Raw genomic sequence first — 14,525 nt, 5'->3', positions numbered from 1 at the left:
GCCTCGCAATCTGCACAAGCAATTTTATACACCACGCCACTATGTAACATTTTTCCTAGATTGTCCTTATGTCTCTTTATAAAACATCTCAAATCAAATTCCCTTGAATATGACATCCTAAACCCATGCTTATTAGCCATAGACGTGAATTTTTCTGATATGCCTTTGACGTATGGGATGATAAAAAACTTATTTCTTCGATCTTCCGAACTACCACCCTCTGCGCTTTGTCTTTTTTTGTTCCCAAATGAATAGAATTTTAATCTTTCTTCAACAACACGAAAAATGAATGGAAGAGAGTAATTATTATTCAATAAAATGTTGATAATGTGATTAAAATCTTCTTGATGAAAACGTGGATGAGACAGTCTTATAACTCTATCCACCATTCCAAAAATAACTCCTCTCTTATGAGAAATATGGTGTTGTGAGTAAAAATTTAAGTACCTTCCGGAAAAAGTTTGTTTATGATACCATTTAGTAATAATGTTGTCCCCCTCCACAATTAATTCGACGTCCAAAAAACTCAAATGTCCATTATTAGCTCTTTCACACGTGAATTTAATTCTATTATGAAACGAATTGAAAACTTCTATTATTTTATTGATAACACTGTTATGAGCCGCTAACACTATGTCATCCACATATCTATAAAAAAAAAGCGGTTTCAAAACTAATGTTTTCAATACCCTTTCTTCTATATCCGTAAGAGTAATGTTGGCAATAATAGGAGACAGAGGAGAACCCATAGGGCTACCAAAAGTTTGCTTATATACTTTATTTTGGAATTTAAAAAATGTAGAATCTAGAACAAATTTAATAGCTATGATAAACTCATCCAATGAAAGTTTTGTTTTATTGTCAATAAAATTCCATCTCCTACTTATACTGGACAGAGCCATTTCTATAGGTATATTAGTGAAAAGTGAAACAACATCAAGTGAGACCAGATCATAATCTTGTCTCATACTTATGCTGCTCATCTCTCTCACTAGATGAAAGCTGTCCTCAACAAAACTATTAGGCTTAGGAATGCTATTACTAAGAATCTCGTGCAAATAACAACCCAGATTGTATAATGGGCTGTTGATACTGGAGACAATAATTCTAAGCGGAATGCCTTTTTTATGGATTTTAAGAAGCCTGTAGGCGCGTGGTAGGATGCCTTCACTTGACATTAAATAATTATAAATTTCTTTGCTAATAAATTGATTATTTTTCCATTTATTTAAATGTGAGCGTAAATCGCTCAGCTTTCTTTTTGTTAGATTTCTGCCTGATATCTATTAGATGATTCATTTCAGATGGTTTAGAACCGCAAATAAAGCACGAAGATGAAGAAGGTGTGTCCGTTACAGCTTGAGCTATCTAATCATCTATTATTGTAAATAGTATTTCATGTTTCACTTTGAATGTGGTTTCTAATTTGTGTATTTCCGTTACACGTAGTTGAGCAATTTCCATATCCATCGGTTGCTTTTCATTTTTTATCTTTTCCATAGTTTATTTAGTGCACTCAAATTTTATAGCTTTGCAATACCTCGTTAAAGAAGATCGACTATTGTTTCAAATGATAACACTCTTATCATAAGTAGAAATGTGGCGTAAAAGCATCATTGATGTTATAAACATGTATTTATCGGATATTTCTCCGTCTTGTGTGAAACGTTGTTTATATTTGCTGTGTCCTGATGATCCATCATAACTCCATTTTGTAAGCAACGTTAGTTTATTACAATTAATGTCAGCGATATTTTCCTTATATTGTATCTTCGCGAGAAGACACAAGTCAAAAACATGAAAATGTTTAGGAAAGAGAAAAGAAAATTTCATGCTTTAAAATTACAGTATTAAACATTAATTAACTTAATGTCAATCACAAATTGGCTTGTTTAAAATTTAGTAGAAGTAATGTAGACATTAATTTTGTTATGATGTTGGACCCCTAAAAACTAACCCTATTTTGATTTGTGTCATTTTTCCTGTTTTTAATTTATTCATTTTTTTATTTATATTTTTAAAAATAGTGAAATAATTTATTGTTTTGCGTTTTATTAGACTTTTATTCAATTTGTAACAGCACGCGCTGTTACTAAGCACCGATCGGGCTCCGCGTAAACACCCCCCATTGCGGGCCGCATTCCGATCCCCCAACTCGAGGGTAGTAGCTCGAGAAGGGGTAGCTGCCGGGTAAGGTAGCACCCCAAGTGGGGGTAGCGCGACTGGTATAAAAGCCGGCTCGCGGAGCAGACCAGCACCATTCCCCCGAGTACGACTCGGACAAGCCTCAGGGCGCACTCTGAAGCTCCGGTCGTACTCGCTCCCATCCTATACCCCGTCGTTCTAGGAGCAGGGCGTTCTCTGCTTCGGTCGGGTGTTCCCGGCGTTCGACTTCCTATACCTCGTCGTTCTAGGGGCAGGGCGTTCTCTGCCTCGGTCGGGTGTTCCCAGCGTTCGACTTCCTATATCCCTCGTAAGAGAGAAGATTCTCTCCGTCTTCGGACGCAGCGCACCGGCAACCGTCGACGACTCATCAGGCTCGGATATACGCGGTATCGCTTATTTTTTAATATTTTTACTTCGTACGAACCGACCGACTTAGGACTAATTATACTCATACGTTATCTTTGTTCATTGCCTTATTTTTTAACCGACCAAATTAGCTTAAGATTAATTAGATTTAGTTATTTAATTTCGGCCAAAGGCGCAACACGTTTATTGATTTACGCAGTTCACTTGTTATCCGATAATTTCCGATTTTTGTCCATTCGTTCACATTTATATCCGTACCCGTTTACACCGTTGAGATATTAGATAGATTAACCGATAGGAAGATACTCATGTACCCATTGTCACTTTCTGTATGTTTTCTTTATTATATAATCTTCAAATGTTTTCTTGAATAAATATTTATTTCGTTTAATTGGCTTTTGTTAATTTGGAGTCTCCCGAAAACCACACGAACGAATTCTGGCGAACCGACGAGTTATTCCGCATCGTAAGAATCCGCTTTGCTACCTACGTCGAAAAAAAATTCCACCTCGTTACGCATCGCCCATGAGGCGTAAAAATAAGCACCGTTACAAATTTATATTGCAACATTAATAAAAAATGTATGCTTATTAAACTTATGCTCATTAAACTTATTATTAACTTATTTGTAACGAAAATATGATATATACTAGAACAAAGAAGGTTAAGAAAACAGTAATTTGAAAATATCGATGTAACTTGGTGAAATAGTGGTTTGAGTGAATTAATTTTAAACAATCGACTTTCTTTTTCTCGTTTATGGATAATTTTTCTGAATAGGCTTGCTGCAGGACAATATTGTCAATATTGATTTTTCTCTTTTGGATCTCAGTTTCTCCAAATTCTGAATCTTTGTATGACAGATTTAAAAAGAAATGAAAATGATTTAGACTTTTCGAACTTGAGCACTTTAATCTCAGTCAGTTTTATAGAGTTACCGTAGACATCTGTAGCATAATTGGCACCCATCTTTCGGCTCAAATGCTTCAAGTCCGTAAAATCTAAATGAGCCATCTTGTTTACTTGGTATGGAGAACCGCGTTTTTGGCTGTTCGTATTATAGTGACATACTGCTGAGGAATAACAATTGAGCCACTTTTGAAGGATTTCTTTATCTGTTTCTCGATAACTGAATGTACAGCATCACCCTCATTCTGAACGTGGCCACAGATTAAGAATTTGTGGTTTATTGTTTTTATCTTAAATGTTCTTACAGCGTATAAGAACATTGCAATAATAAAATGATTTTTATTTTGTCCACAGCAATTATCTGAGTAAAACGTAAATTCTAAGTTGTGATCATCAATGGAAGTAGCCAAATATTTCAATAAACATGAGCTTATTTTGTTTGAGCTGAGATTGCTTTCACCTTCATGCCAGAAGAAACAATCTATATTTTCACTGCCAATTTCGCAAATTGTAAAGTTGTAACAATTTATTTTAGATTTATAATAAAAAATCAATAAATTTTTCTTAGGGCAAGGCATGACAGTTTGAAGATCGAACGATGCCAAAATAAAATTCTTGTCAACATGTTTTTTATCTACTTCTTTAGATTGACGACTTAATAACTTTTCCTGCTGATGTCGTACTTTTTCTTTAAGTCTTCATTATTTGGTGCATTTTTATAAGATTCGCACAAGTTGCATAAATCTTTTTTAGGAGAAAAAAAGAAAATATTAAATTTATTAAAAATACGCGAGTACATCACAAGATTCGCACATGGTTCTTGTTTGTCGGCTTGTGCTTTCTGATAATCTCTGTATAAGTCAACCAGACTTTTATCTCCTTCTGTATGTATTCTCTAGAAGTTTTAGCACGTATGTAGTGGCTCTCTATACGGGATATAAGGTTAATGTGTTACCGTACTGATTCTTTAATTTGTGATTTTACTACAATGTTTCTTATGTTTTCCTCTTCTGTCTGATTGAAGAAAATCATTTTCTTTATTCTCCAAAACAGTTCTAATATGTCTATCATTAAATCCTAGTGTGTTTTTAAAAAATAATTTGCAAACTCTTACTCTTTTTCCTTCTAACTGAAAGTAGAATGCATTATTCAATTTTCTTCCATTTTCTTTCGCGTGTATCTGTATGTCGGTTCTATGCTTTCCATAATCTCAACAATAAATGCGTGTTGTCGTTTAAATTGCCGAGCTTCCAATAGTTATCAAAAATGTTTCTTCTCTGATCGTTTGAAAATTTGTTGTAACAAGTTTTGCACATTGGTTTGTACATGGCCACCGCATTTCTTTTGCTCTAATTACTTTTCCATATTTTAACGCAGATACATATTCCTTTTCCATATTTCTGAGCCGCTTTGTCGTCTCTTTTTTCCTTTCCGCTACTCTAACCTTTTTCTTCTTACTACATATTTTAACGGGAGGCTCTTCAACGGGTTTAAATTCGTTTTCGGTGTTTCCAATTTCAATTTTATGATCTACAAGAGATTCGTTGTTTTCTTGCACTATATCGACTATACTCATGTAAGGTTCAGGATTTACAGAATGTAATAATCTGACCAGATTTACGATAGTTATGATGGTTATGTATTTTAAATACCGGGGATACAATAAAAGAAAAAGATGACTTGCAAAAAAAAGGAAAACACAAAAAGGTATCACGTCGTTACGTCGTTACTTCGCTCGTCGTCGTCTCGCACCGACTTGTGTGGTCCGCTCGCTTTTTGTTTATTATGCATGCGCCGCTGCGCGTATTGTCTTTACGGATCCTGCCTAACGCTATCTCGCGCGCTATTTGAAAGTCTAAACTGCACCGCATCCTACACTCATAGATATGTTTTTATTTGATCCACTAATTTCGGTGTTTTCTATATTAGTTAGAACATCCACAACAGGCTCACTGTATTCTGATACCTCGTTACTTGTTTTATTTTTTACATCTGCCATGACCAAGCGCAAGATTTTTGCAGCGCAAGATAATTCTACTTCAACTAAAACCAAAATAGATATAAAATAACAGAAAAATTGTCACAACTCAAATTATCATTTAAAATAAATGTAATTAATTTACATACTTAATACAGGAACACTTTCATACCTACCCACTTTCATACCTTTCAAACCTAAATATGACCTAAATATGAAATTTTCTATTCCAATTGAAGTTATAAATAATACAAGATATAACACGAAAAACGAGACAACTCAAAATATATCACTTTTCCTGAAAAAATTGTAACGTCACTCATCAGCTGGAAAACAACTGAAATGTGACTATTTTTGATTTATTATAAAACATTATGTCAGTTGGCCATAACGACATTAGCAAATTTACGCAGAAAGTATTTGAACACAACTTTTGTAACATTTTTGCTAAAGGCCGATGTATTTAGGACACAATCCACAAAAAAAAACAAAATTCGAAAAATTTTGACTTGTGTCATTCTTCTTGCAGAGGTACGATATATTAATTTGATCAGTCTCGTTGCAGTATGATCCAATAATTTTTGTAAATTATTTGATGCCGAACTCTCTGTTATATTAATATATTCTGGATAACATTTCCGTTTTGCATCAAGAATTATTATTTTATACGATGGAAATATCTCCAATTTTCTTAGTTGCAGCTCGTATTATCTCATATTGTTGTCTAGATCAGTGCTCGGAATTAGTCTGAACATTTCAGCCGATTTCCGTGGTATACGCCTCCTTTCCTCTCCTTACCGCGCGCGCCGCAGCCGCTAAGGCCAGCGCCGCCGAGCGTTAGGAGCGACACTATCTGATTATGAGTGGGTTCTTTTCCCTATTTATTAAAATTTTAAAAAATGTATTAAAATTTATTAAAAATAAATTTTTTATTTTTAAATTTATTAAGTGGAAATATTTCAATAGATTTCCACGTCACCCATGAGATACTAATGCTGACGCGTTTTTTTTTAAATGGTTTCCCCCGTAGACCTATTCCACTAAAGATAAAAATAAATTCTTAATTTAAAAAAAAATATATATGTAAAAGAGATTTTCTTAATTAGATTTTCTTAGCCTTTTATGAGAATGAACAATTGATGCAATAATGTAGATAAAAACCACTTTTTGAAAAACGTGTTAGTATTAGTACCTCATGGGTGACGTAGAAATCTATTGAAATATTTCCACTTAATAAATTTAAAAAAAAATTTATTTTTAATAAATTTTAATAAATTTTTTTAAATTTTAATAAATAGGGAGAAGAACCTACTCATAGAACCTAATCAGATAGTGCCGCTCCTAACGCTCGGCGGCGCTGGCCCTAGCGGCTGCGGCGCGCGCGGTAAGGAGAGGAAAGGAGGCGTATACCACGGAAATCGGCTGAAATGTTCAGACTAATGGCCGGAGCACAGACTTTTGCATAAAGCATAACGCATAAGCATAAGGAAATTGATTGGTCCATTTCCTTATGCATTTGCTTATGCTTATATACAGACCAATCAATTTCCTTATGCTTATGCGTTATGCTTTATGTAAAAGCTTGTGCTCTCGGCTTAATTCCGAGCACTGGTCTAGATAATTGAGCATCTATTATTAATGCTAGAGTAGTTTCAGCATTAAAACCATTTTTATCATTTAGCATCTTGTTTGAGGCAGCATCAATCATTTGTTGCGGATAAATGCTGCGTAATTCGTTTATTTTATATTGTTTCGCACGACTGCAGCATTCGTTGAAGCTTTTTCTCGGTCTACCTACCAAATAGTTTTATGACCCGGCAGAAATAAAACTTACGACTTCACATTTGACCTTAAAAATACCTTTTAACCAACTATCATACTTCTGACAAAATCTTTTTTTTTATTACTGCACTGTATTTCATCTTGAATTGTGGAAGAAAACGTTTTCCAATTTCTTGTAAAATCTTATCGAGACAATTATCCGAAAGATTTGGAGAAGATGTACTAATAAATGTACTAATAAATGACTTTAAGCAGCTAATATCTCGGTCACAACGGAGTAATTCCGTGACTAACACTTTATAGGAAAATAGACTTATATGGAAAACAGATTCATGTCTCGAAAGGAAGAAAAAACTAATAAGGAATAACCAATCGTTCTGAAATGTCGTAGTACTGATTGTGAGACTCAATGACGATTTCATTTTTTCCGTCTTATGTTTTATTTATTAAACATTTCCAACGCTAGAAGTGTTTACAGCGCTAGTAGTCAAACAATCACAATATTGATTTGTGTGTTGATATCTTATTAGAAATGAGATTTTACAGATTTTCAGTGCTATACTTATAACTTAAGGCCATTAATGATTATTCATTGCTTGAAAATATATTGATTCGGCTTATGAGATTGTTCCTATATATTTTTAGTTATAGCTCTTGTTATAAACATAATCGCACTAAATCGCAGTTGTAATTAATTGCATATGTTAAGATATAGAATAATCTAAAATTTATATAAATTTTCGATTGTAGGGAAATGTAGGTAAAATGATAAAGTTTATTCAATAATCAAGGTTAATAAGAATTTACGATTTTGCGGCGTTATTATTCTTTACATAAAAATCAGATTTGAGAACGAAATAAATACGTTTTTATAAAGTTATGTCAAATTTTAAATCCCACGCAATAGTTTTCAATGTAAAATCTCTGAAAAGCTATAGGAATGTATGGAATAAAAGCATAAAAATTTCATATTATCAACGATACTTTATATCAGCGCTCGGAATTGGTTGCACATTTCGGGCCGATTCCCGAGACGACGCCTTTTGTTCCCCCACTACCGCCCGGCCGCTGGCAGTCGAGCCGCCGATAGCTCTGGCTCAGGAGCATTTTATATTAGAAATAGGCTGGATTGTTTAGGCATCTCTCAAGAAATCGTAACATTTTCTTCGCTACATAAATAATGTTTATTTTCATTAATAATTAAATATATATATATATTATGTATTAATAAAAATAAACATTATTTATGTAGCAAAGAAAATATTACTATTTTCTGAGAGGTGCTTCAACAACCCAGCCTATTTCTTATATAAAACGCTCCTGAGCCAGAGCTATCGGCGCACAGTGGGGCGAATACCTCTTTTCGTGGTCATTGACGTATAGTTTTAATATTTTTCAATTAAAAAACTTGAAATTTGGCATATATTAACTAAGAAAAATATACTTCAAGTATGTAAACTAAAAAATCGATTTAATTATAATTAAAATAATTTATACAGTTAATAAATGCTTTATCGACATATAGCAAAATTCATTCACTTAAATAAAGAAAAAAAGAATTTATTACAGTGTAATTAATTTTTTTTTGTTGAAAAATAACAATCTCTGAACAGTTTTAATTTTCCTAAAATATCAAATAATTTAATAATAACTCAATTATTATTGTCAAATTAGATAATCATGCAGTTGACATTTAATAATAAGTCGAACATTTTGCACTGCAATAAAATAAAATAAAATCACAAAAATTTACAATAGCAATATACAAAATACAATACAATAGCAATATTTAAAAAAGAAAAAGAAACCGAATAACTAAGTAAGGCTAATATTGTATATGATCAATTTCATTTCTGAGTGTCCGTCAAGTGTCTTTATTATTTTACTCATAACAATCTAATTCGTCAAGATTTTTTTAAAAGATTTTTAGCATCATCACATAGTTCTTTTTTTTGTGTTCAATTATTCGCCTTGAATGTGAAACAACTGGGTCTGAAGCAATTAACAGATTCGTAAATATATCTTCGTTATTCATTTTTCGAGACATTTTTCGAGAATAATTTTTCCTATAATTTCGAAAATATTTGTGATTCGCTTCTTGGGCATCTTCAGATAATTGACCTATTGGTACAATTGCATATTTTATTATAGCGCTTCCATAAATCAACAATTTGTGCACTGTTACTGACATATAATACCATGGATACAGCCAAACATAAAGTTTTGTGTATGTCATACGTTTTGGAGAATTTTACGATTTAAATTACTATATAAATTTTTAAATTTCTTGAAACATTTGCAATCAAGATAGACAGTAAGCAGATATCATTTTAAAAGTTCTATAAAAATGATGAAACATGGTTGAATAAGAAATTCTCTTTTTTATTCAGACGAGATACTGAATTCTTAGGTCATCGCGCATGCCGTCTAATAGATCGAAAATTTCAAAATCTTAATGGAAGACATAAAAAAATGCAGGAGTTGAGAAGTAATCAACAAATTATTATTTTTATCGTAAAGAAAAATTTGAAATTTGATGCAGTACAATTAGTTTATAATTTTTTTATTTTATAAAAAAATTTATTTAAAAATTAATAACTTTTGTTTTCTCTATCATTTGTTTTATATAAAATTGTTAGTCATAACAATGATTTAAAACAAAGTGTAGTTTGCATCAAATTTCGCAATTAAATTTGAAAACTTTAAAAGAAAATGAACCAGTTAGGCGCTACCTACTAGCCCCATCGAACTAACATTAATTAGAAATTTTTTGTAAAAAGGGGATGAAGGGAGATACAAAACGTATATGCTAAGAAACTACATACTTTGCCCTGTAGATTGACGTATATTTCAGTCTGGACCGTTTTGGACCGTAAACTTTTTGGTACTTTAAACATTTGAATTCAATTCTCTTTAACTACATGTATTGAAATATATATATTATGTATAATAAATTATTTGACAACATAAAAATAATATTTATGTTATCTTTGGAACATATTTATTTTGTTGTAATAGAAATTTGACAAGAGTTTTCGTCTACTTTCAATCTGAGAGTTCTTAAACTCAAGCTACAATCTACAGTAAATTCACTATTTCTTCAAAATACTAAATTTATTAAATATTATTAGTACAAATATCAATAAAAATAAATGCCCTAAACATATTTTTAGATAGATTAAAGTGTAAAGAATATAAAAATATGTTAAAAATAAAAATTTATGCAACTTTTTTTTTCCGCCCATTGACCGATTTTTGAAGGTTTCGCCCCACTGTGCGGCGGCTCGGCCGCTAGCGGCCTGGCGGTGGTGGGGGAACAGGAGGCGTCGTCTCGGGAATCAGCCCAAAATGTGCAACTAATTCCGAGCGCTGCTTTATATCAATAATTTACAACAAATATATTTCTCTTCAAACACAAAAGATAAATTATATACAATAATATGAATATAAATATCTTTCTTTAAATGTACATATATGCTTATTATCCTGCTACGAATACTTTTATAAATTCAGATTTTTTCCACTTTGGAACCACTATGCGCCGTTATTCTTGGGTAACGCTAAAAGTAGAATTAGAATGAAAAATGCATAAAAAATTTAAGATGACTTCGACTGGAGGACAGAGATTGTCAAAGTCAACCAAGGGCATTATCTTCTTTCTGTTTCAAACTTAATTGTTTTTAAATAATGGATTGACTAAACGTTGACTTGTTAACTTTCAAGTCTTATAACTCATAAAGTACTTAATCAAAAAATATTTTATTATAGTATTTTGAAAAGATCTTGAAATCAGTTATATGAATATAAAATAAAAATTGAGGATTTTAATTTAAAAAATTTTAGATGACCTTAACCTGACCTTAAGGGCATATTCTTAAGGTTACCATCTGTATTCTCCCTAGTAACTGAGCAATTTTTGTCTAAAACATTTTTGTTTTAAACTTAAAGATTTTGAGATATTCTAGTGGACTGATTAAAATGAACCATCCTGTATAGTTATGTTATCTATGATATATGCCAGATAGCACTGAGAACTGTATGGCGCCTCTATGGTGAAATCCGGAAACTAATCTGTTATTCCTTTTTATCTTATTATCTTCAATACTGCATGCTTTGCATAAATTTAATGGCCGGAGCACAGACTTTTGCATAAAGCATAACGCATAAGCATAAGGAAATTGATTGGTCCATTTCCTTATGCATTTGCTTATGCTTATATATAGACCAATCAATTTCCTTATGCTTATGCTTGTGCTCTCGGCTTACAGCCGAGAGCACAAGCTTTTACATAAAGCATAACGCATAAGCATAAGGAAATTGATTGGTCTATATATAAGCATAAGCAAATGCATAAGGAAATAGACCAATCAATTTCCTTATGCTTATGCGTTATGCTTTATGCAAAAGTCTGTGCTTCGGCCATTAGTCTGCATAACAGATTAGTTTCCGGATTTTACCATAGAGGCGCCATACAGTTCTCAGTGCTATCATATATCATAGATCAGAATCTTTTAGACTAGTTATGTGTGTGTATTGCGTGCTAAAAGACTTGAGTAAAGGAGGTCGAAGACGCTTTAAAGAATTCAAAAAGTGTATGTATTATATATCAATTTTTAGGACTAATTCTGTAAATTCAATTTTAAAGACTCCCTATCATTCTTTGATGTACTCTTCTTTGTGCTGTAGGTTTTCATATGCAAATTGTTAACTAAATAACTTTTACATAAAACAAATATTTGTATGAACCGACAGCTTGTCGGTAAAATTTCCAATTCTTTTCCTTTTTTTGGTTCAAAGTTGAGTACCCATCACTCTATTAGCATATATACTTTGATCGCACAAAAGGATTTATAATTCTATAGAAGCAATAAAGAAAGCCATGCAAATTAGAAAATTGAAATGTGGTAGATAAAACAGACGACTCCGGAATTCTCTTAATTTAAATTGTAAAAAGTTAATGTACATTGATGAGCAATGAAAGTTAACCACTGGAATACCCCTACCACTTTTCAAGCCGTCTCCTACTACCTACTTCCTAGGGCTTTTCCCTATTCGCAGAGACGTATTCACGCAAATGTGGCGTTCCGTCAGTGTTGCTAGACGGGACACTTTTTTTGCGCATGCGCGGCGCAACAGCTGTGAATCGAGCGGTGTATGTGGATACATATTGTTCGAGCGCGACAAAAGCTGTGTTCCGATATTCACTACCAATGTAACACTTATTGTTTATGTTACATACAGTACAGTATTTTATTACTGTCAGTGAATGTCGGAATATAGCCAAGCTTGGTGGGCTGCAATAAATAATTTTTAAAAAAAGTTTAAACAGAGGGTCAAAGAGTACTCTTTTTTTTCTAAATTAGTACTTTATTGAAACCGATTTCCAAGCGCATGCGCGAAAAAAAACGTCCCGGCAAGCAACACTGCGTTCGATTGGCGTCCCTTCTTTATTTTGTAAAATGTCCAGTGGTTAATTTTCATTACACGTGACTGTACAAAAAAATTTTATGTAGTATGAGTTATGTTATTTGGTTATATATTTTTTCAGGAAAGTAACCGTCATCGATTATCAAGGAACTTGCAGTCCTCAAGAATCTCATCAATCTTCCGCGCCACAATTTTTATCCAATTCTATCATAAAGACAGTGGCAACGTTTGGCAACTTTCTTTGGACCTTGGCTTTAAGCCTTAATATTCAAGATTTATGGCGAACGACATTGGCATTCGCTGGCGACACAATGTACTCACTGAATGGTAAAATAACTAACATTACAAATTTATTGGCTATATTTAATGAATCGTGGTAACAAAAACGTTTGCTTTAATAAATGGAAGCAAATGTATTTATTTTCCATTTTATCGGTTTAAATCGATAATTATCATAACAAAGATAGATTTTGATGCAGAGAAGTTTGAATAATCCTTGTACTTGCAATAATGTAATGATGTATTTTTCAATCTTTATTTTCGATAATTTTCGGATTAAATGATAATTCAAAATAAGATTAAAAGAGCGAGAGGAGCCAACGTTAGGTCTTAGTGCGATTTGAATATGTTGTATTATGAAAACATTGAATACGGACGGCCTATCCATCAAGCCATCTTCAATGTCGAAAAATAAATAAGTTTAACATAGAAGTACATTGATCATTACAATAAGTTGTGTTATAAAACGCTGTAAATTATATAAAATAAATTGTGCTTTAAAACGAGTATGGTTAAACGCAATAGATCGCTTATGTCGTGTTAAATATAAAAGGTAGAAAAGTTCAAACTGAAATTAATTTATGGCATTATTAATGTGTTGTTTAAATTATAAAGTAAAAAATTAACTAAAAAAAAGGTTTTAAAAAAATTTACTTATAATGCTAAATGCCATAGAACAAAGTAAAACCGTCATAATATTGGAACGGTTACAGAAATATTTTGACCAGTTGTAACTAAAAAATTTTTTTATGATCTGTTTTAAAAAGGTAGATATATATGTGTTAAAAGCTGATAAATGAATTTTACATACATAATTGTTCCATATCTCTATCATCTAAGGGGGGAGATAAATACACGTGTTGTTTGTTTGAAAGTTCAAACGTTAATGCTGGCATTAACCAATATAAATCCACAATGATGGAGAACAAAAGAGGAAGAGGATATAATAATACCAGGAGTAGGGAAAGAGAAGTTAAGAACCTAAGAAAGGAAGAGAAGAAATATGGTTTATAAGAGGGAAAATAAGTTCAGGATTGGGAGATATGATTCAGACATAAATTTTGTGTTACTCTGATTATTAATTCCCTTGTTTTATCGCTTAATGAAAATAATTTTTAAGATTAATTACTTATTGTAAGAAGACTCCTCATTTAAAATTTTAATATTATCCCAATCGAATTCGTGGGAATATTTTAACCGAAGTTTGAACATTATAGATGGAGACCCGTTCTTTTTGTTGATATCACTTTTATGCTCCTTAATTCTAATGTTTAGCTTCCTTTTCGTCTGACCTACATATGTGGCATCACAATCTAGACATGAAATTTTGTACACGACACCACAATGTGATAAGCTATTTAATTGATCTTTTCCGGTTTTAATCAATCTTTTTAAGTTATTAGAGATGGAAAAAATCTAAAATCTTTGGAAACAGATTTGATGTAAGGCACAGTCAAGCATTCTCTTTTGTCATTCCCATCGGAATCAGTATTATAATTGTAACTAGAGTTATTAGTCTCGTTATAAAATAAATATCTCAATCTTTTTTGAATCGTCAAAAAAATATTTAATGGATAGCCGTTATTTATTAAAATATTTACAATTGATATTATGTTCT

The 14,525-nt window shown here is 32.2% G+C and overlaps 1 protein-coding gene across 9 annotated transcripts in view; it reads left to right on the top strand.

The window, feature by feature from the left end:
* The window catches only part of stol (stolid), a 301,015-nt gene that overhangs the window by 196,492 nt on the left and 89,998 nt on the right, over nt 1-14,525 (top strand). For 8 of the 9 annotated variants that reach the window (XR_010889250.1, XM_067351795.1, XM_067351792.1 and 5 more), the window contains one exon: nt 12,750-12,955. The exons of the other annotated variant lie outside the window; for it this stretch is intronic. Coding sequence is in view for 7 of the 8 variants with exons in the window: in XM_067351795.1 (XP_067207896.1) it covers nt 12,750-12,955 (206 nt within the window). In the remaining variant the exon portion in view is untranslated. The remainder of the gene's footprint in view (nt 1-12,749; nt 12,956-14,525) is intronic. 9 annotated transcript variants of the gene reach the window in all.

Source organism: Linepithema humile, chromosome 3, assembly GCF_040581485.1.
Source record: "Linepithema humile isolate Giens D197 chromosome 3, Lhum_UNIL_v1.0, whole genome shotgun sequence".
NCBI classification, from domain to species: domain Eukaryota; kingdom Metazoa; phylum Arthropoda; class Insecta; order Hymenoptera; family Formicidae; genus Linepithema; species Linepithema humile.
This window is presented reverse-complemented; position numbering and strand designations above follow the sequence as displayed.